The following is a 24,208-nucleotide window of genomic DNA, read 5'->3' on the forward strand; positions in this document are numbered from 1 at the left end:
CAGTCCATCTGGGTCTTCCATCGTTCCAGAGGTGTACTGAAGAGTAGGGTCTGAGGATCCATTAGTCTGAAGCAGGAGAAGTTTCTAGAGGCTTCCACCCCCAGGGGTGCTTGGAATTTCTCCACGCCCTGGCCCCAGCTTGTCTGCGGTCATAAAAGACTAGTGTTAAACCCTTTGAAAGTGTGCTCAGGCAGTGCTTTTGTAATGTGCAAGTGTGGTAGGTGACAGCTCCTCCCCATCATAAAGTCAGAGATGACCCATCCTACCAACACCATATCCCCTGGGACTGTCTGGAAGCAATACACAAAGACCAACAGCCAACCTCACCTATTTAGGTGACCCAGGATACAGGCTGAAGGCACCAAATGGTTAGGACAAGAAAATGTAAACTTTCCAAAAGTGGCATTTTCAGAATTGTGACTTAAAATCTGACTTTACCATTACAGAAGGTTTTAAATTAAAATTCTTTATGCACCAAACTCGACAGTCCTACTTGCTCCCACTTATTAAATGTAATAAAGTAACTCAATGTTGTCCTATAGGAGAGGTAGGCCTTGCAGTAGTGAAATACAAATTGAAGAGTTTTTCACTACCAGGGCATGTAAAAGTTAAGAGTACATGTCCAACTTCTTAAAAACACTGCATCCTGCCCTATGGGCTGTTTAGGGCCTACAATAAGAGTGATGTATGTACATTTAAAAGGAAGGTTTAGGCCGGGAAAAATATTTATTTTGTCAGGTCGAATGGCAGTTTAAAACTGGGCACACAGGCTGCAATGGTAGGCCCGAGACATGTCTTTAAAGGCTAATAAGTGGGTGGCACAATCAGTGCTGTAGGCCCACCAACTTCACCGGAGAAGCATGATCAGACAGGACGTCAGTACGGTCCAGGGCGACTGATGGAGAAAAACGTTTGAATTGTTCGGCAAGCGAGCCCAAATTTGAATGCTAACAAGCACCTCTAAGATGTGTAACACTCCAAAGTGAGTTGAAGTCTTTGATAATTACATAAGCACAAGAACTGAAAGGACAATCATCTAGAAAAAAGTGCCCCAGTGACTAAATTAGCTGCTTCGATACGGTGGGACATCTTAAGTTGAAACCACACGTTCCAAAATTAAATGAAAATTACCTTATCCACATACTGAACACTTTAAAAATAAGGATTTAAAATAAACCCACAAGAGTAGCCAATTCAGGAGGATTGCAGACCAAATCCAGTCCAAAGGCCCTGAGGAGGACCCCAAAACTAAGATGGGGCTCTAAACAAGTCGGCGTCCATTAATGTTTGGTTAACATAATCACTATACATTTATTCACGGAGGGAGCAAGTCAAAATCAATTGCCCTTGTTGTTTAGTAATGTATACCCAACCTTTCAATTTGATACACAAAAGTAGTTTGGTATAATTAAATACTAGGTGTTGTATTCAAAAGTGTCTGGATTTAACCTTAATGTATTTCCATTTATGTTCTATGTATATATTGTTTTTTTTTTATTCATGTTTGATGTATATAATGCCTATTTAGTACATGTAAAGTACTGTGAAGGTGGTGTGTCCTATGGTTAGACCTGCTTTACAAATGAAATAAATCATTTAAAAAAAGTTTAAAAGAGAAGCTAATAAATGCTCACGAACATTCGAATAAGCGAATGATCCTAGTCTGGTAAATTCATTTCAGCACTTTCAAACAGTTGGGTTCTCTCCTTGTTACTTAAGTAGGCCCACTAATATTTAATTTACCATCCCTGGGTACATGCAGTAACAGTTTCCTAGCGGCTTACAAGTAAATTAAATGTGCAAATCGGGTAAGCCAATTTTACCATGTTTAAAGGAGAAAGCACAGGCACTTCATCACTGGTTAGCAGTGGTATAGTATGCAGAGTTATAAAGCCAGCAAAAACAGGAGGAATGAAGGCAAAACGTTGGGGCAAATCCAACCCATGGATGTCAGGTCCAACAGCCCTCATAAAGAATTTACGGAAAGTCTTTCTTTTTACTCTTAGGAAGATCAGAAAACATTTTAATAGATTCTCACATGCTTCTGTTTTTACAGCGCAGAAGGGCTGTCGTACTGGCATATATGTCCGTCCTATACCGGCCAAATTGCACATCGTTCGACCCAAAGCATAATGTATTTTGCTTTCTCTATCAGGCGGCATTTTTACTTTAAGAGCTGAATGGTGAAGTTTGCTTACAGTGGAAACTATGACCAAATCCAGTTTGAGTGTCAAAGATTAGAAGCACCAGGGTCTTTATATGATTTTCAAAAGCCTCTGAGCCACCATGCTTAAAGCTGGAGTTCAGAATTTTTTATTGACAATTTCTGCAAAACCAGGAATCAAAGGAAACAATTGCTTAGTCTTAGCTCAGTATTGAAACGTCTCTATGATTATGGAAACTGATGTCTGAGGCGCTTCTATTGGAATGTTTGATTTGGCAGCACTTCTCAACAGTACCTCCTTGTGGGTAGAAATGTCATCTGCAATGATGTAATTCGAGTAGTCATAAGTAATTTTATGAGACTATAAGTAGAGCATGGCATGCGCGTGAATTATGGTTTGTGACGATTTTAGGTTTTTAAATAAAACGTATCACTAACTGTGGGGTTATTTCACTGAATTTCAGGTGTTTTTATAAATAAATGTTGAGTTGTTTAAGGAGCTGTAAGAATAACTTAACCAGTCCCATTCCACATGAACTGGTTGTGCACTTGCAGACAGTAGACATTGAGATGCACTTCAACAATAACCCAAATCAGCCAAGTAGCGGTGTTGCGATATAGATCCATTAGAGAGCCCACAGTAATCTACTTCATCAATATTTCCAGTCCATGAACACCAACAATTATCTGTCCCGGTAATCCAGGTTGAAGAACGTGTGTATATCACAATGGTAGATTCCCAAAAAGTGTGATGACAATAAGGATAAGGCAAGAAAAAGGGCTAATGACCCCCAATGAGCACTCTGATAGGTGCTGGTGCTAACGTTGTCTGTTCATTTCACCTGGGTATTGGGCGTGGAGTAGATTACTGTGGGTTTTCTCTTGGATCTATATCGCGATGCCTCTACTTGGTTGAATCTCTATTGTGACCATATTTAAAAAAAAGATTTTTAAAACTATTTTAAAACAAACTTAGCGGTCTACGGCCGGCCGCCGCCTCTCCTCCATTTTCTTCATCTTCCTCGAGTCCTACAGCAGGAAGCACCAAGGCTCCAAGTCCCCCCACTGCCAATCACAATGTGTTGTGATTAGTTTGAGCGCCGTGGTTCGGAGCTCAGACAGGCAGTGGGAGCCTGGGCATGTTCTCCACCCAGGCTGAAACACAGGCTGGGTGGAAAACATGCAAAGTGCTCATGACAGGTTGGCCGGCCCAAGACAGCGAGCCAAACCGTCATGCGCTCTTACAGAGGGCCCACCACTCCTCCCCCTGCAGTGCTCTGGTGTCACAGAGCCCAGCCCCACCAACACATAAGGAACTGAGCCACTGCTCTATGAAAAATAAAATGATAATAAAGCTGCATTATCATTTTATTTTTTCCCTTTTGAACTGTTTAGAGAGCAATGGGGAGACATTCCTCCGCCTGAGGTTCCGTGACAATTGTAAGTGGTGTTTTCGACTCACACGAATATGGTCGAGTCTAGTATCTATGAACCGCAAATGACGAGTTTAGCAAGTGTGCGCAGTTTCGCTGTGCTAACTTAAACCGTTCGTTTGTTATGTGGGTTTGTCATCTGTATCCACGGGTTCCATCTTAGATACGGCATCCATTTTGTCTCTTGCCCTCAAGTAGCCAGCGAACGGACGCTGTCCGCTTCGCGACCCTGGGACTCCCAAGATATTTGCGGAAGACACATGTTCTTTGAAAGTGTCTTTATGACGAGGGGGATGCTACTGTAAGGCAGATGGCGCCGCTCGAGGCTCATCTTGCCGCACGGGCTTATTGTCTCAGTTGTGCATCTCATTAGGCACGTCCCTTTGATGCCTGTATCTCGTGCTTCTCGACACTCCCCTTTTACACCCTTTCCGATCTCCCCACTGTCTCCGTCTTCCTCTGCACCTGTCTTCGTTCTTGTTTCGATCTACTTTACTGCTGATTGGAATTTGCTAATGGTGGGAAGATGGGTTTTTACAGTTGGGAACCGCCAAATGTTTCCGCACTTATGTTCCGGATCTTGTGTGTTTCAAAGTGATCTAAGCGACCCCTCTGAGAGCGACTTGTGGGAACCAGGTTGTAAACTATTGTGTATCATGTTATCCTATGGGTAGAAACTGTATAAAAGGAGCGATCCACAAATACAATTTGAAGCAGTCTCCCCGAACTACACTCGATGTACTTCTTGTGACTTCTGTGTTCCCTGCAGTAAATAAACCTTGACTCTTTGACGCCGAAGGAAGTGTCCCGTGTCTCTGTGATTTGTACGCCGGAGCAGGTTACCCACGAAGGTTTCAGGTGTTGTGCCCTGGCACCGCTGGGTCCAAAGAACCGAGTCCTTCAGTTGGCGCCCAACGTGGGGCTGCATCAGTGGTACCGGTCCAAGCCTGACGATCGTGAGGAACTTCGTGTGAAATCTCCGAGGGAAGGTGCACCCCGCTTCATCGATCCTGTTGTCGAAATAAGTGGCCCGAAGACTTTTCCCGCGAAGATTCCCGCCTCCTAACGGCTGCGACGGACTGCTACCCTGACTGTAGACCTGTTTTGGCGCCTGGCGTAGACCTTGGTATAGCGAGACGATTGACGGGCCTTCCTGAGGACGCCATTGATCTTTGAGTTAAGTATTTGTGGGTCGCTCCCAGAGTTCTTTGTTGTAAACACTTTAGCGAGTGTTTTTGTTGTAGACACTTTAGCGGGTGTCTTTGTTGTACACGCTGTGTGAGTGTTTTTGTCGGTGACACTTTGCTAGCGTACTTTGTTGTTGTTGTATTTGTTTGACGACTGCAGCCGCCAAAGACCGAGGGTTTAGTTCTTTGCTGGGACTTGGTAAATCCCGAAATCCCGTAACCCTTGAAGTTTGTGAAACTCGGCTAGTGTGCAAGATGCCTGGTCGCAGTACTTTGTTCAGTTGCTTTAGACCTTGTGGTGCGGATTCCCTGCTGGAGGACTCGTGTCCGATACCTCCGGTTGGAACTCCTACATATGACCTATATAGCAAACATGGGCTAGGCCCGATTGCTTTTAACGATTATTGGATCAAATATACAAAGAAAGACGGCGATCTTCGTTGGCCACCTCACGGTAGCTTCGAAGCGTCGATCTTAGATAATTTGGAAATAAAGTTGTTCGAACGCAAATCTAGGCCGGCCATGTTTGATGCCTTTCGGTTGTGGCGCAAAGAAGCCCGACAGAAAGAGATCAGACAAAATAAACGTAGTCAGCGAGATACTGTTGCTACTATAGTAAAGAAAGCTGAGCAGTTTCAGCGTGATAAGGAGGATAAGGATAAGGAAGTGTTTGAGAGATTACAGCGTATGTCCATAGACAAATGCTATCCTGTTTTGTCTACGGAGTCGGATAAGAAGGAAGAGGCAGTTGAGGATTCTTTAATGTCCTATCTTATGAAGTCGCCACCTCCGTACGTACAGGGTACCGCAGCTCCTGTGGTCCCTGCCGTACCTCCTCCACCAGTTCCTCAACCTGCACCCGCTCTTCCGACTGTTCCTGCTCCTTTGCCTCTTTCTATTCCTACTGCTCCTCCGCTTCCACATACTCCTGTTCCCGCTACTGCTCACGCTACTGCTCCTGTGTTGTTAACCCCTGTTGCTGCTAACGTCTCTACTCCTTCTCTTGTTAGTCCTGTGTCTTACTCTTCTCCCTCTACTCGTAATCGTGATTCTCCCCTTGCGACAAACTTCTTTCAGTCGCTCGGACCTGTTTTTGGGTCTGCAGGTTCTGATGGTCCACAGAGACGTAGCCAGCTTCCTGGTAATAGAGAACGTGTTGCGCTATACAATATGGCGATGGGTTGGATGATAAACCCTGTTAGAAATCCACCTCGTGTTGTCCTCGAAACGTTTGATCAATTCAACATACCTACTCAGAGATATGTGTTTGATGAAATGTGCAAGTTCTTACATGATCAGATAGCGGACAATGCGCCTGACGAGGTGCTGACCGCCCTGTCTGAACTCCGGCTTCAGTTCGCAACTGGACTGATAGTCGACACTAATGTCCGACGTGCTATTGAACGGTTGCTATCTCTTCGTCCCGCTCCTATTCCTCATGCATTGTTCGTTGAGGACATTGAACAACGAGATGGGTCTGGCCAATATCCTATGCGAGAAGTTCCGCCAGTTTGGGTACCCGCTGATAATACTAATGCTAATGCTCCAATACCAGCACATTTCCAGAGAGTGTGGATACACCTCCCTTGGAAACGATCGGAAGTGCTTCAGGTGAAACAAACTTTGCCTGATCCTCGCAAAAATCCTGCGGGGTATTACAAAGAATTATCGCAGCTCGTAGACGCTACGATAATGAATATGGCCGATATCGACATGTTGTTTGGTAATGTCGTACCGCAACCGGTATGGGCCAAGATTCGTCACCAAGATCACGCGAATGAATTAGGTGGTGATTGGGCTGCCATTACAGCGGCAGACGCTGGACAAGTGGCTGCTACTAAACCCGATCAGTTGATTGAACTTCTTCCCCAGCGAATCATTACATTAATGAAAACGCTTATGCCAGCTATGAGGGTAAATTGGGACAAGTTGTCAGCCTGTAAGCAGAAGAAAGATGAGAGTGTTTCAGACTTCTTTACGAGGTTCGAGGAAACATTCGTCGATCATAGTGGGCAGGATATGGGTACTGAGGGTGGACAAAGGCTGTTTGTGGATAAATTTGTATCGAACTTATTGCCCGACTTGTGCAATAAATTGAAAAATTCAGAAAGTTCATGGGCCGTTTCTACCTCAGCTCAGATATTGGCTACGGCACAATATTACGAAAATAGAGAAAAAGAGGAAAATGACCGTGCCGATAAAAAGACGAAAGAGCTGAAAACTAAAGTGTTGTTACAACAAGCATATCCGCCGCGTTCTAATCAGAATGCGCCTCAGCAGAATAGATCGCAGTCGCAATCAAATCGATCGCAGTCGCGTAATGATTCATCTTTTCAGAGATCTTCGTTGGGGTACAACCAATGTGCTTATTGTAGACAGGAGGGACACATTAAATTCAATTGTCCTGCTTTAAATGACCGTAGTGGTGGTAATTCGTCTAGAGGAGGTCGTGGTGGTGCACAGCACGCATCACGTGGTAGAGGTCGTGGTGCTCAGAACGACTGTTCTGATAACTCGTCAAATTCTAATAATTGTTTCGACCAACGTGGATCATCGCAAGGACGATCTGCGCAGTACAATGTAGACGATTATTACGTCGATCAGGGAACTGACGATAGTAATTACTAGGACAGCCAAAGACAAGGAGAGGGAGTGGTATCAGTTCCGGTTGATCAGAGAGGGCCTTACGTCGCAGTTGCTACATCGGGCGTCGTTGAGCCTTTTCTGTTGGACACTGGTGCAGCGAAAAGTTCTATTATGCATTCGAAACTCCCTGGCGCACCTTTGTCTGGCTTAACAAATGTATCCGTTGGATTCTCTGGCGCCCCTGTTAGCAATCCAGTTTCGCGCCCTTTGCCCCTTCAAATTGGGCCTCGTGAGCTCGAAGCTCCGTTGATTTTGACCACTGGTTGTGGTGAAAATCTTTTGGGTCTGGATTTGCTTAAACGTTTGTATGCAACTTTGTATTGTTCTCCTGCGGGTGTAAAGCTTACGTTAGGAGAGAGGGTAGTCTCTCCCATGTACTTGTCCCTCGATAAGCTTCCACCGGAATTGAGTTCTCTTCCTGCATCTTTGTGGGCGACGGGTCCAAACGACGTGGGCCTACTTGATATCTCCCCTTATGTTGTTCAGTTGAAATCGAATGTGCGATTGCCACGTATTCCCCAATATCGTATCTCCCTGGATGGTGAACGAGCTTTGTTAGCGATCATTTATGATTTGATCGAGAAAGATGTCATTGAAGAAACTCGGGGAAACGTGTGCAATAGTCCTGTACTGCCCATTCTTAAACGTACTGATCCTACCAAACCGCCTGTTTATCGTTTTGTTATCGATTTACGGGAGGTGAATAAAATTGTGGTTCCTCAATTCCCTGTTGTGCTTGACATTACGGCGCTACTGACTCTGATTCCAGCTACGGCTTCATGGTTTTCGGTGATTGATTTGAAAAATGCGTTTTTCAGCATCCCGATTGCCGAAGAGAGCAGGGACCTTTTCGGTTTCTCTCTTGGTGGACGTAGCTTCCGGTTCAAACGCGCTCCTCAGGGCTACTGTGAAAGTCCATCGATTTACAGTCAAGCTTTGAAGGGTCAACTAGATGCGTTTAGGTTGCCGGTTGGTGCGGCTTTAATCCAATACGTCGACGACTTATTGGTGGCTGCTGATACTCAGGACATTTGCAAAATTGCTACAGTGTCGTTGCTGCAACATCTCTGTGAGTTAAATCACAAGGTGTCACCTTCTAAACTCCAATATTGTTGTCAAGAAGTAACCTATCTAGGTCACTTATTGTCAAAGGAGGGAAGGAGATTGACCCCAGAGAGAATTGCAGCGATTGCGCGCATGGCTGTGCCACAAACCCAAAGAGATGTGCGTGCCTTTCTAGGTATCACATCGTACTGCAGGCAGTGGATTCCTAATTTTTCATTGCTAGCGAAACCATTGGTGGCTCTTACGTGCAAGGATGTTTCGACTCCTTTACCATGGACGGAAGAATGTCAGAAAAGTTTCTCTGAATTACGTGATTCATTGTGTTCGGCCCCTGTGTTAGGTACCCCTGATTACAGCAAGCCGTTCACGTTATATGTTCACGAGAGGGAAGGTTGTGCGTTGAGTGTCTTAACGCAACCTTTTGGTGGTAAGCAACGTCCATGTGCATATTTTTCCTCGACCTTAGACCCAGTAGCTAGAGCATTGCCGAGTTGTTTGAGAGCAACTGCGGCAGCTGCGGTCTCCATCCGACAATCAGCAGGATTGGTCATGGATAATATGCTTACGGTGATGGTTCCGCATGCAGTTGATACTCTTTTGAACCGTACGAAAACTCAGCACTTGACGAGTGCGAGGTTATCTGGGTACGAATTGACGCTCTTGGCAAGCCACATTCAGATAAAACGTTGTAATGTCCTAAATCCGGCAACTTTGTTACCAATTAGTGCAGAGTCAGATGCAGTAACAGAACATGACTGTTACTTGCGGACAGAGGAGGAAACAAAAGGTCGTGTGGACCTTAAAAACACCCCATTGGAAGACCCGGATGGCATCCTGTATGTGGATGGGTCATGTTTTAAATTGCCGAATGGTGATGTGACTACTGCTTATGCTGTTGTGACGTTGAATACTGTTGTTGAGACTGCGAGATTGAATAAGAATTCTGCCCAAGCTGCAGAGCTGATCGCTCTTACTAGAGCATGTGTATTAGCAAAAGGTAAACGTGTGAATGTGTACACCGATAGTCAGTATGCTTTCGGTGTAGCGCATAGTTTCGGACGATTGTGGCGAGAACGTGGTTTCTTGACGTCACATGGCACGAAAATACAGCATGGCCAGCTTGTGAACGATCTTTTGGATGCATTGACTTTGCCTGCTCAAGTTGCAATTGTTAAATGTAGTGCGCATCGTAAAGTGACGGATGATGTTGGTCGTGGTAATGCGTTTGCAGATGAGATTGCTAAGGAGACTGCCCGGAACCTTAGCACTCGAATGTATGTGACGAATTCGGTTAGGTGGCCTACAGAATCAAGTATGTGTGAGAATACTATAGAGAGTGTGAAAGCAATTCAGAATGAGGCCACCGACACTGAAAAGATGAAGTGGAAAGAAAGTACGGGAAGGTTGGATGTGAATGGTTGCTGGATTGATTTGTCAGATCAGAAAAGATGGATGTTGCCTGATGCGTATGTACTGGCCGTTGTGCAAATGGCACATGGGTTAGCACATATTAGCGCGAAAGGTATTTGCAAGTTGTTGGCTGATGTGTGGAAGAATGATGGAATTACTAAGTGTGCTGAACGTTTGGTGAAGAATTGTATGGTGTGTATAATGTACAATCCTGGCAAAGGAACCCCAACTCCCCCTGGCAGTTTTGCTCCTCCTTCGTATCCCTTTGAGGTGATCCAATTGGACTTCATCCATATGGAGCGATGCAATAACCTGAAATACGTTTTGGTTGTGGTTTGCGCATTCTCCCGATGGATCGAGGCCTATCCCCTCAAAGATAATACTGCTTTGTCTACTGCGAAAATCCTACTGAAGGAATACTTTCCTCGGTATGGAATGCCTAGAGTCGTGTGGTCAGATAACGGAAGTGAGTTTGTTGGAAGTGTGATGAAGAGTGTGTGTAAGGGCCTTGGAATTAATCAAAAATTCCACAGCGCCAATCATCCCCAGTCAGCTGGATTGGTTGAAGGGTACAATGGTACCCTTAAACTAAAATTAGCGAAGATCCAGGCTACGACTGGACTTTCGTGGCCTGACGCTTTGCCTCTAGCATTACTGTCAACTAGGGCGACTGTACACTCCCGAATAGGGCTTAGTCCCTATGAAATAGTGTTCGGCCGTCCTGCGAATGTGTGGGGGGTTCCTAGGCCAGGTATATTTGTTGATCTTGAGTACCCGATGTTGATTGACTACTTACATGACTTGACTGCTAAACTGAGGTTAATTCATCAACAGGTTTACGACGCCTTGCCGACGCAGACGGAGGGTCCAGGCCACCAGCTCCAGCCTGGTGATTGGGTTGTCACCCGTAATTTTTCACGCAAGAAGAATCTGGACCCCCGCTTTGTTGGACCTCACCAGGTGCTTTTGGCCACGAGGACTGCCGTTCGTCTCGAGGGGCGGAAGAATTGGGTACATGCTACCCATTGTAAGCGAGTCCCTATTCCTTTGCCGGCAGACCCGTGGGTGAGGAAAGGCATTGCGTCAACAGAAGCAGAGACATTGCCGGCGTTTGTACCTTTCAGTGACGCACAACTTGTTGGTGAACACTCAGTGCAGCAGAAAGCCACTGTTGGAACATTGTCAGCAAAAGACTCAAGACCAAATCAGCAAACTGATCAACAGGACGCTGTCTCTTCGACAGATCCTTTGTTCGACGTGCAGACACGTCCCGGGAAACATCGATATTCTTTGCGATCTCACACTAAGGACAAATAAAAATTTTTGCTTGCTTTGCTGAAATTGATAACTGCAATATCTTCGTTTCCCATGATCAACTTTGAACATTCGTATCATTGAAAATTGTTTTGTATATATATATATATCAAGCTTCTTCCTTGTATCTTTTTCCTTCCACAGCTGAACTATTTGTGCTAAATAAAATACATATTGTGTATTGAGGGCCGTAGGGCCGCGCGCGTACTTCCTTCTGGACAGTAGGTCTTGACGCTAGGTTAAAGGCCGTCGGTTCCTAGGAACTCCTGGGAATTGACTATTGCTGCACAGAACGAAGTGCGTCAAGAAACGTTGCGGACGGTCATAGGGAAATGGCATTTTCAAAGCTGAACGATTTGGAAGGAACGCAGGCGTATAGAGTCAAACTGCAGAAACTTAGTCGTACTAAATGTTTTGTATCTCAATTGTTTGTACTGTTTTTAACTGCTTCTGCATTTTTGGCGGGTGGGGTGTATTACACTATGTCTTATTGTCTACTTCCTACCCCTACTCCTACTCCTTACCCTAACATTACTTCTACTGCTTCTCCTCATTCCTTTCATATGTTACCAGAACACGAACAGGCTAGACGTGTAGAATTCCGCAACAATTCCTTTATCCAGCTCCTCCATCAGCATCAGTTAGTGGTTAACACTACTAATTGTTGGGTGTGTGGGTTGATGCCACATACTACGGGTAAGGGAATTCCATATCTGGTGTTACCGTATAGTTCCCAAGGGTCAGCTCGAGCATACCAAACAATGCTTCGAAGCGCACTAGGTTTCCACCCCTCTCCAGAACGTTCCCCCAAACCGGGTCCTACCTCATGGCAGTGGGTGGTATCGATGATAATACAAGATTTGGAAGATGAGATCTATGATGCTTATCTCATCCCTAAGGCAGAGGTACAAGCCTATAGGGCACCGAATAAAGGGGAATATAGTACGTTCACTAATGAAAAGCAGCTTAAAAGCTCGTCTCCAATATGGGTCGTACCCCACACTGGTAATCTTTGTCTTGTGGGTCGTGGCTCGCAAGCCTCACTTGGAGTAAGTGCTTGCACTGAAAGTTACGTTCTGTCAATGTCCCCGATCCCTGTGCTTCTGGCTGCCAAGGGTACGTACTTCATCTGTCATGATCGTGCATACACATGGTTGCCCGCAGACTTCATGGGCTCATGTTTTGTTGCAAATCTGTTGCCTCCGACGTTTACTGTAGATGCCGATTATCATAAGACTAGAGTTGTACGAGGCGTAATTAGTGAAGAGGATACTGCCGGTCAAGAGGCAGGAGACTTTTTCAAGGGTTTCCTCCCGTTTTGGGGACCTATGGTTAATAGTAGGAACCTGAGACATTTGACTCGAGTGGTAGAATCGACAGCTAACATTACTGCCAGTGCCCTTGGTAATATCACCACAGAACTTCAGGCGGAGAGACTTATGACATTACAAAACCGTATGGTTTTAGATGTTGTCTTAGCAGATCGCGGTGGGGTATGTAAAGTGATCCATTCGAGCTGTTGCATTTTCATACCTGATAATGCTCCTACTGTCTATCAAGCCATCTCGAAGTTGCACAAGATCTCCGAATCCATACACGTGGATGTAGGGGATTGGACGCTACTTGGTTGGTTTTGGGGCCTGGTGTCGACTTGGGGTTGGAAGATTCTGACGATCATCGGGGTTGTGGTAGTGTTCCTGTTCACGTGTTGCCTTTGTGTGCAGTGTGGTCCTGCCTTATGTGGCCTCTGTGCTACAACGTGTATGAGACAACCATCTGTTACCAAGGGGACTCGGTTGGACAGAGCTATGCTACAACGACATCTTGATGGTCTGATGAATATCGAGTATGATTCCGACTAGTGCTTGCCTACATGAGGGCAAAAGGAGCGTCTGAGGTTCCGTGACAATTGTAAGTGGTGTTTTCGACTCACACGAATATGGTCGAGTCTAGTATCTATGAACCGCAAATGACGAGTTTAGCAAGTGTGCGCAGTTTCGCTGTGCTAACTTAAACCGTTCGTTTGTTATGTGGGTTTGTCATCTGTATCCACGGGTTCCATCTTAGATACGGCATCCATTTTGTCTCTTGCCCTCAAGTAGCCAGCGAACGGACGCTGTCCGCTTCGCGACCCTGGGACTCCCAAGATATTTGCGGAAGACACATGTTCTTTGAAAGTGTCTTTATGACGAGGGGGATGCTACTGTAAGGCAGATGGCGCCGCTCGAGGCTCATCTTGCCGCACGGGCTTATTGTCTCAGTTGTGCATCTCATTAGGCACGTCCCTTTGATGCCTGTATCTCGTGCTTCTCGACACTCCCCTTTTACACCCTTTCCGATCTCCCCACTGTCTCCGTCTTCCTCTGCACCTGTCTTCGTTCTTGTTTCGATCTACTTTACTGCTGATTGGAATTTGCTAATGGTGGGAAGATGGGTTTTTACAGTTGGGAACCGCCAAATGTTTCCGCACTTATGTTCCGGATCTTGTGTGTTTCAAAGTGATCTAAGCGACCCCTCTGAGAGCGACTTGTGGGAACCAGGTTGTAAACTATTGTGTATCATGTTATCCTATGGGTAGAAACTGTATAAAAGGAGCGATCCACAAATACAATTTGAAGCAGTCTCCCCGAACTACACTCGATGTACTTCTTGTGACTTCTGTGTTCCCTGCAGTAAATAAACCTTGACTCTTTGACGCCGAAGGAAGTGTCCCGTGTCTCTGTGATTTGTACGCCGGAGCAGGTTACCCACGAAGGTTTCAGGTGTTGTGCCCTGGCACCGCTGGGTCCAAAGAACCGAGTCCTTCACGCCTTAGCGAATGAGCCACTGCTGCTTGCAGAGGGATACTGGCCCTGGGTGCGGGTCTTGAGCTATGGGCAGGTCGATGCTCAAACCACATCCCACCAACCTAATCTGCTTCCAACCCATGGCTATGTGCATCGTCCTCTAGAGTTGGGTCTGGACTAGTGCCAGGCCACTTTGTCAGTCCTTGTCCCACCCATACAATCTTCATAGATTGTCTCATACTATTAGAAATGTAACATCTTTCACATTTTTTAGAATTTTGTGTTAGGCACTAGGTGTTGAACAAGCTCTTACTTCTGTTATGATTCCCATTCAAATAGGCAGAGCAAACCAAGTAAAGTCTGGAGCATTATCTATGGTACAACTGTAATGCAACTTAATACATTTGGGATTTCTATTTACCAACTTCAGAATTCTCTTATAATAATGGAAACCATAGTGTCACCAATGATTCACCTTTCATCTGCATGGAAGTATTTCATCCATGAGTTATTTAGTCTTCTCCTCATATTGAGTCTTATGTTCTAGCTGCCACTATTTTTTTTAAATCACATTCAAAAGCATAGGTAACTTGTTTCTGAAGGTTTACACCATTCTAAGGTCAAAATCAAGCAATATTCTGATAACTCAAACACATTTTTCACTGCTCCTGGAGAAAAGGTCTGAATTTCTTCTCTCTTTCTTCTGCTTCATACATATGCAGATACATTTAAAGAAAATGTTTTGGGTCCATTTGTAATAAAACATCAGATGAGTCCTATGGCCGTGAGCTTGAAGTTGCCTCTCATGTGAGACACTCATTCAATCTTTCATTTATCCAAACTGACACCTAATGTTGCTGATCAATATCATTGATTTGTGTCTGACATCTATCCGTCAAGGTATATGGGCAACCAAAATTGTCAGAGTTTTCAAGGTTGTCTTCAATGTCTGGTGCAATGGAAAGATCATCCTTCTATTCTGCATGCTTAGAAAGATGTTTCTCCAATTCATATTCCTTTTTTAGTTTGCAGAATTGTTTAAAGGCACCACAATAAGCCCGGAGCATCAGAGGGGCGCATGCAGTTACTTGTGTGGTGAGAGGTTACCAGAGAACATACACAAACAGAAGAGGACAGAGTGTCCCTAATACTTCTAGGCAGCTTGCTGCTAGTTGCTGCGCTCAGCACATGGATAAATGTTCTTGGTGCCTAGACCACAATCTCACTTCTGTCCTCACAGTCACCCAGAGGGGTATTCTGCAAGTCACGTTGCGCATCAGGCATGTAGAGCAGCGTGCGGAGAGGGGAAGTCGACGCTGGGAGAAAGATGTCAATCTGGGAATCTTTCTGTGTCAAACCGGGGGGATGAGATTCAGGAAAGGGGTGTTGACAACCCTTATAACCTGCCCTTTCCAAGATGGGGGTCTGCCCTTAGAATGCTATCAGAGGTTACCAATCCAAGATAAAGTACATACTTTGTCCATTATATAATTTCTTGTATGAATCATTTCTAAGAATTCGTTTCCAAGTGATGGATGCATCGCAACACATTTGTCTCTTGTTTTCTGTTGTATTCTTCACCCCATAACTACTATTTTTGATCCTGATTTTTTTCATAGCAGTTGGAACTTCTACTGGATTTACTTTTAGATAACCTTATTTGATCCTTTCTGCCTTACCCGGATGCCAGGAAGAGTTTGGTACCATGTTGTTAAATTTAGATTTAATCTTCATCTTTAATCAAGAGGTACTAAGTTGCCAAGAAGGTTTTTGACCCTTATGGCATTTTTCCCTCCTAATGGGCACCCTCGTAAGGAGGCACCTAACAACTTCCACATGTACTATTCAGAGCAGGGTAGCACATGGTTCTTGTAAGGTATTGCGCTTTCCTCGAGCTTTCAGGAAGAGGAATACTTAGGCCTTCTAAATGTGCAGTCCTTGAGAGCTTAGGAAGGCCACAATTCTATCTTGACCCATTTGGAGGACTCAGAAAGTCACAGTTGTCAACCTCCCTTCACATTCACCCAGAATATTCATCTAATCACTAGCCTCACTCCATTGTATCTTTGGCACAATTATGATACCTTTGAATAGGTGACAGATTAGCTACCCAGAGGGAGTAGACCTGCTTGGTCACAGAAACACCTCTGTGATCAGGTTGTAATGTGCCATACAATTGTTGTCAACTGGGGATTAATCTCTTTTTATTAAGCATAGCCTAGGCGAGGAGTTGTCTTGGTAATAAAGGCTTTCATAATTAATGTTATTTAATACACACCCCTTGATAGCAGCTCTGTTGAAGTACTAATCATTACTTGGATGTGTGGCTGATTTCTAGTGCGGACAATGGCCAACTCATAAACCTAGACAGACAGAGGTCTAACAGGGGTCTAACAGCCTTAGCCTGATTGCAACTTCCCAAGGGTAATGCAGGTAGTTTTTTCATGGACAGCAGAGCTAGGTTGCTTTGAGAGAATAGCCAACGGTCAGGAATAATAAATTAAGTATTGATAATAAATGCAACAAAGGTCAATTATTTACCATGATTCTGAGTGTAATAAAGCATTTACAACTAATGCAGGATATATTAACTATTATGGTTCCTTCATACCTGTTTAAGGATGATTGCTTGCTTGTAGAACATTTGAGCAGTTTTGGTAGCCTGTTGTATTTTGGCAGGAATAACAAATCCAAGAGCTGAAAGCTGACGGACCTCACGCAGAAGAGTAACTAAGCGATCAGAGTAATGTATTTTCAAAGCTCCATCAGAATGGTCCAACTCCATAACGTTGCTACTAGCTTGTATGCTAAAATGACAAACAAATATACAACAAATGTGCTTTTAGTAATATTGTGGGTACATATTCCTAATATTAGCTAAATCTGATGGGATATGTTACTTTCATATGAAATACAAAATAAGATTGGATTAACAGGTGGGTTTTGCAAACAGTTACTCTGTCAGTGCCAAAACTAGGATACTGTATTGCTTATGTTACGGCATACATCAGTTTGTACTAAGCTCTTCTATTCCTTGAAAACTACAGTCATCATTCAGATTTCTTTTGTAACTCTGATTCGGGTGGAAAGAGGGACATCAGCCTGAATTATAATTACAAAATTTACAGAAACACCATACCTAGCGTTCTGTTCCCCAAGCATTTTTCACCAGGAAAAACCTGGCAAAATATGCTGTTCGGGAGAAAGTGGAAGAGATACAGTGGCACCAGCAAGACCAATTATGATGGTAGGCCAGAGGGACGCTTGCGATGTAACATCTTAATTGCCCACGACTGTTCTGATGATGCTTCTGTATCAAAGAATCAGAAACATGGGATCTTAATCTCCTCTGATTTTTCATGCTGCATGATCTTCTGCTTACAGAGCTGGCACACTTCCACATTTGCCTGCATTGGGTGGTTGCTGGACTCCATCAAGGGGCGAAAAGCTTTCTGGAGCACGATGGGTCATGAGTAAGTGCTTTATTGTGAAGAAGACCATCAGAAGAGGATCCCTCAACTCCCTAGTATAATCCTGCAGAGTGATCACAGCAACCTGGGAGGAATTCTCTGGTGCCATACATGAGAGTCATCATGGCAAAAATAACAGACAAGTTCAACCCTGTAATAAAACAACAAAGTCTGGAAAATGAGATAGCCTCCCCAATGCAATGGTACCTCTGAGTAAAGAACAAGTTACTTACTTTCGCTAATGCACTATCTAATAGAGATAAGCCGCAGATTCCTTACCTTTGAATTTCCAAGGAGTCAGACTGGATTCAGAAGATATTTGCGTGAGCAGTACCCCTGCGTGCCGGTAAGGGGCATCGATCGGCTCCGCTTGATGACCGTTCTGGAAGCAAAGTCTGCGTCACCTATATAGGCATCAACTCGGCAGGCTGATGTCAGTTACTTTTCAAGACTTTCCACACCAGAGGCACGGAGCCATGAAGTGCACTGACACAGATGTGTCCAAACTAGGACCCTGAAAGCGATCAGCCCTGACCCTAGAAACTTGTCTGCAGAACTTGGAATATGGGTGGATTGGTACAGAATCTGCGGCTAGATCTGTTCTCTACCAGATAATGCGTTACCAAAGGTAAGTTACTTGTTAATCTGACAGAGACATCTAGCCGCAGATACCTTACCTTTGAATAGATACCCAAGTAATACCATGCCTGGTGGTAGGCTGCAGACAAATTCTAAACTTGAAAGTCCTGAAGGATTGAACAGACAAAATGCCCATCCCTGCGGACCTGACTGTCCAGGAAGTAATGTTTGGTGAATGTGTGCAGGGACACCCACGTTGCTACCTGGCTGGACTGGGACTCCATGTTCTAAAGCAGTGGTAGCAGCTTTAGTCGTTGTGGAATGAGCCCTTAAGCCCTCATGGGGCTGCCGCTTGGTCAGTGCGTAGCAAATTTTAATACAGACAACGACCCAGCACAAAATAGTTTTGTTTCTGTACCACGAGACCGTTCTTCACTCCAACATACCCCATGAAGAGTTAGTCATCCACCCGGAACACTCATGTGCGGTGAAGGTGGAACAACATGCTCTTTTTGGGTCCATACAATGGACTTGCTTCTCTTCTTTTGAGGGATGTTGAGGAGCGTAGAAAGTGGGCAAGGTGATGGATTGGTCCACATGGAATGTTGTTACCACTTTCAACAGAAAAAAAGGTCCGAGTGCGAAGCACCAATTTACGTGAAAAACAGAAAGGAATATAGGCTTGGATGATAAAGCCTGGAGCTCACTCACCCTTGGAGCAGATGTTATTGCCACAAGAACGGCTGTCTTGATGGTGAGCAGCCAGAGGGGACAATTATGAAGAGGCTCGAAAGCAGTACACATTAAGAAAGCGAGAACCAAATTAAGGCCCCACTGAGGCATAATTATTAATATTATTATTATTATTATATTTGTAGAGCGCGCAGCTACCCGGAGGTTTCCCGGCGCTAGGGACGTAAAGAGTGAAGGAAAAAACAGGATCTGGGACATAAAAGACTATTGATTAAACGGCCAGGTTTTTAAATCATTACGGAATTTAAGGTAGTTGGGTTCCGTGCGAAGGTGGAGGGGGAGAGAATTCCAAAGGGATGGAGCCATATATGAGAAGGAATGTCCGCCCATTCTGGCTCGCTTGATCCTGGGTACTTGAAACTTATGCTGATTGGAGGAGCGGAAGAGGCGGGGAGGGCAATATTGGTGTACCAGGGTTTTGAGGTATAAGGAAGCAGTGCCGGAGTTGATTCTGTGCATATAACATAGGGCTTTGAATTTAGTGTGATTTTCGACTCGGAGCCAGTGGAGATTTCGTAGGGAGGCTGAGGTGGAAGATTTATTTGGCAGTTTGCAGAGTAGCCTAACCGCAGCGTTTTGTACCACCTGAAGTTTACGCATAACTTCCTTGCTAGCGCCCAGGTACAGGACTTTACCGTAGTCTAGTCTGGATGTCATTAGGGCTTGGATTACGTTTTTTTGTGTTGATTGAGGGAGCATCCATATGATCTTCCTGAGCCACTTTAGGATGACAAAACAAGTAGAGGCAACTTTGACCACTTGTTGCTTCATGGGCATTTGGTCATCAAGAATAATGCCAAGGTTGCGGGCAGTTTTGGAAGGAGAGGGTGGGGGGCCGATCTGAAGCGGCCAGTGATGGGGGCCCCACAAAGCTGTGTCGTTGCCAAAAAGGGGAGTTCGGTCTTTCCACCGTTCAGTTTAAGTTTGCTGTCATGCATCCATTTGGCAATGTCAGTGAGTCCAGAGCAGAGTGAGGATGAATTGGAATTGGGATTCACAGAAAGTGAGTAGATAAGCTGGGTGTTATCAGTGTAGGAGTAAATAGTGAGCCCAGCTTGTTCAGCAATTGTGGCTAAGGGGCTGATATACAGGTTAAAAAGTAGGGGACTCAGTATGGAGCCTTGAGGGACACCGTATTGTGATTCATGTATTTTGGAAGTGGAGGTGGGGGAAAAGACTTGAACTGTTCTGTCGGATAAAAAACTAGAGAGCCACTGCAGTGCAGGGCCTGTGATGCCGCAGGAATAAAGTGTGTTGAGGAGAATGGGGTGGCAAACCGTGTCAAACGCGGCACTTAGGTCTAACAGGATAAGTGCCACGGTTTCCCCTTTGTCGACCTGATTACGTATGATCTCAGTGACACCTAGTAGAGTTGATTCTGTGGAGAATCCTGCCCTAAAACCAGACTGAGAATTGTGGAGAAGTTTTCTTGACTCTGTGTAATTAGTGAGTTGGTTATTGATGTGTTTTTCTAGAATTTTAGAAAAGACAGAGAGAAGGGAGATAGGGCGGAAATTGGATGGTATTGCGGGTCAGCATTCGCTTTTTTCAGCAATGGTACTATCATGGCGTGTTTCCATGCGTCCTGGACCTTAGCTTCCCTTAGGGACATGTTGAGTAGTTCCACAATTAAATTGAGGGTAGGGGTATCCAATACTTGTAAGATCTGAGGGGGGATTGGATCCATAGGGGAGCCAGATTTGATGCTACTGATGATGTTGCGGAGTATGGAAATGTTAAGAGGATTCCATGTTGCTAAAAGTGTATCAGTCTTTCTGTGGGTCATGTTCAGGGGAGCTAATTAGTTCGGAAGGTTCCGAGAGTGTCGGAGTGGGTGTTACATTGTCAAAGTCAGAATAGATGTTGTCAATTTTACTGATGAAAATTTCCGCCAGTACATTACATTGTGTGGAGTTCAAGCACGGGGATTTGGGCTGGCAGGAGGCACCAGAGAGTTCTTGCACGGCTTTAAAAAGTGCTTTGGGGCAATTTTGTGCATTCAGAATGGTTAAGTTGACGTGTTCTGCCCTAGCCGTGTTGCAGAGTGCATGATATTTGGTTAGAGCTGATTTATATAGCAGCTTAATGCTGTGATCATAGTTAGTGCGCCACCGTCGCTCTAGACTTTTACATATGGTTTTTTCTACTTTGAGTGCTTCGGTAAACCACGTGGCGGGTGGGTGATGGTGATTGTACTTCTCCTTATCCTGGGAGAGCCATGCATTGGCAGCTGAGCTGAGCCATCTATGGATGACCTCTTCCTCCTCAATGTTCGTTATGGTGTTAATAGGCCTGGAGTTGTCTAAGCACAGATTGAATTTGTTTGTGTCTAGATTTTTTCAGTTCCTGGCCACCCTGGTTCCGGTAGGTGTTGCTTGGATTGTGGAGGGTCGCTGGATAGTGATTTGGAATTCAACCATGTAGTGATCAGACCATGGAATCGGTAGGTGGGGTTTACATGAAATTGTATCAAGATTAGAAAAAATGGGGTCTAATAGGTTGCCAGCTTTGTGTGTGGGGCCCGAGTTGTGAAGGGTGACATTCAGCGCAGCTAAATCCGAGATGAGATTGGCGCTTGTGGGGCAAGATGTCTCATTCAAATGGATGTTGAGATCCCCTATAATTAGAAAATTAGTGGCGTGTAGCAAATGGGGAGCAATATGCTCTGGGAGAGAGGCAGCCCATGAGCTAGCTGGTCCTGGGGGACGGTAAATAAGCGTCCCAGAAAAGGTAAAATTTGGTGACAAGAGAAGCTTAAAAAGACCAGATTCACAGTTCTGTATAAGTCATCCCATTTACATTTATAGATTTCTTTTTAAATAATTGCTATCCCTCCTCCCTCTTTACCCACCCTGTTTCTTCCAAGGTAGGTGTAATTGTTTGGGAGTGCTGCCGCGATGTCAGGACCTGAGCTATCGTTCAGCCAGGTCTCAGTGAGGAATAGAGCAGCTGGTTGAGAGATGGAGAGCAAGTCAAAAATGTCTCTTTTGTGCTTCGGCAATGATCTACAGTTAAGGCTGACAAAATTAAATTCAGGGATAGGGGCTGTGTTTTTGTTGGTGTGCGAGATTGGCGGAAAATCCGAGGTATCCAATTTTAAAGAAGAGGGCAAGGATTGGAGGGTGAGATTGCAACCTAGGCATTTGGACGGAGTTTGGTAGCAGCTAAGGGGCGTAATCTGAGAGCACTGAGTAGATTTGAGATTAAAAAGGACATCTCTAGAGTACCTAAGGGGTTCGGGTGTAGGTTTGGCAGAGGTAATGGCCCCTGGCCCCGTCCGGTGGCGAACGGGCGCAGACGGGCTTGCATTTGCCACGACCCGCTGCGCGCGTCCCGCTGCGCGACCGGAAGTGCATCTGATTTATAGGTAGAAGGGGAGTCAGCTGCTGGCCGCTGATTGGCTGCTAGGCAGGAAGTCGCAATCACTTCCTCCGTGGGCTAGGTTCGCCGTCCCTCCACTCAAACCAAACTTTTGGTGGTGGACCGGGGAGCTTGAACACTGTGCAATAATTACATTCGGTGAGTGCGGCGATTTTAAAACAACATGATCGTAATTAAAATACAAAACAGTTTTTTAGAAAGTGTCAGAGCCTTTACCCAAGCGCTCTGAATGCTCAAGAGTATCCGTGTCTGATTCCTTCACGCAGCGTGTCAACAGCGCGACCGTTAGAACAGAGTTTTAAGGGTGAGGGGAGTCAGCTGCTGGCCGCTAGTTGGCTGCTAGGCAGGAAGTCGCAATCACTTCCTCAGTGGGCTAGGTTCGCCGTCCCTCCACTCAATCCAAACTTTTGGTGGTGGACCGGGGAGCTTGAACACTGTGCAATACTTACATTCGGTGAGTGCGGCGATTTTAAAACAACATGATCGGAATTAAAATACAGAACAGTTTTTTAGAAAGTGTCAGAGCCTTTACCCAAGCGCTCTGAATGCTCAAGAGTATCCGTGTCTGATTCCTTCACGCAGCGAAAGGAGAGAGGGGAAACATATTTACAAGACCTTTAAGAACCCTATTCACAATAGGGGACCTAAATAAAAAGGGTTGGTCAGGCAACCGCAAAAAGGCAGACAGAGCAGAAAGGTAACGCTTAAGAGTACCCAGAGCAGAGCCCTGCTGGGCAGGGGTAAGAATAAAAAGGACATCAGAGAAGGAAGCAGAAAGAGAGTCAATAGACTTTCTGTACAATATAATACAGATGTGTTACTTACCTTCGGTACCGATATATCTGTAAGAGACATAAATTAGTTATGGATTCTTCACCTTAGTTATGGATTCCTCACCTTAGAATTACCCCCAGACGTCAGACTGGATCCAGAGATTTTTCTTCAGCAGTACCGCTGCGCGTCGATAGGTAGCATTGGTCAACTCTGCGTTCGTCGTTGGCGTCGTGGTCACCGGAATGACATCATGGTATTTACTTAGACACCACCCTCGGTGACGTGGACACCACTTCCGGTGTGAACGACGCCACTCCGAGCCGATCGACGCAACCTACCAGCGTGCAGGGGTACTGCTCATGCAAAAATCTTCCAGATCCAATCTGATGCTAGAGAAATTCTGAGGTAAGTAATCTGCAGCTAGATGTCTCTATCAGATGATAAATGTTCGTCCTTGAGGGCTACTGGCTCCAAAGACTGAAACACTTTCGATTGGATTCAGCAGAACAAATGTTCAGGTACCAGGAAACAACTGTTACAGAACTTTGTTCTTTCACCCTGTTGTATGGTAATAAACACCAGTGCCTCGCATTAGAGGCTAACGGTCAAATTGGAGTTGATGGTCCTTTGAATAGAGTGTCTTGCTTACTCATGGACCACCCTCATTAAGTGCCTGGTTTCCAAAAATCTGAACCTCTCTTTTCATTCTTTTTCTACAAAGTAATGTATTATGTGTTCTATAGTATTGGGTCATTACTGTTATACATAATTGGCAACAATTCCTTGTCGACACCACAGAATAAAAAGGACAGACGTGGCCTGGATGGCTGTTCACCTACCAGGACACGAAGAGATAATGAGATTAGCCTGCTGCAAACTGCAGCTAACACCTCCAGCATAGGCTTCCTAAGCTGAATATCGGAGGAAAAAAGTCAAACAGCTAGACAATATTAACAACATCAGCAAAGACAACAGGTGTGGCTTTAATGTGAAAATTCCTGGAAACAGCCTTGGTGCATGCCAGTATTTGTATCCATTAACTCATTGAAAATATGCATCTACTGGCTTAATCAAGCCTTGTTTGCATAATGGTGCAGTTTATTTAAACCTAAAAAAGCCACCATGCAAAAGTATCACTAAATTGGCACTAGATCGGAGTGTAGGATATATTTCTCAGGAAACACAACCATATATTTTTTGGGATATTTTGCATTTAGTATAGGAGACCAGTGACCCACAAAGAATA

General features: G+C 44.9%; 1 protein-coding gene across 3 annotated transcripts in view; it reads right to left on the reverse strand.

The window, feature by feature from the left end:
* Positions 1–24,208, reverse strand: part of DYNC2H1 (dynein cytoplasmic 2 heavy chain 1) — a 1,560,829-nt gene that overhangs the window by 1,417,548 nt on the left and 119,073 nt on the right. For all 3 annotated transcript variants that reach the window (XM_086935265.1, XM_086935264.1, XM_086935263.1), the window contains exon 12: positions 16,617–16,812. In XM_086935265.1, the coding sequence (XP_086791391.1) occupies positions 16,617–16,812 (196 nt within the window). The remainder of the gene's footprint in view (positions 1–16,616; positions 16,813–24,208) is intronic.

This window comes from Lissotriton vulgaris, chromosome 8 (genome assembly GCF_964263255.1).
Source record: "Lissotriton vulgaris chromosome 8, aLisVul1.2, whole genome shotgun sequence".
NCBI lineage: Eukaryota > Metazoa > Chordata > Amphibia > Caudata > Salamandridae > Lissotriton > Lissotriton vulgaris.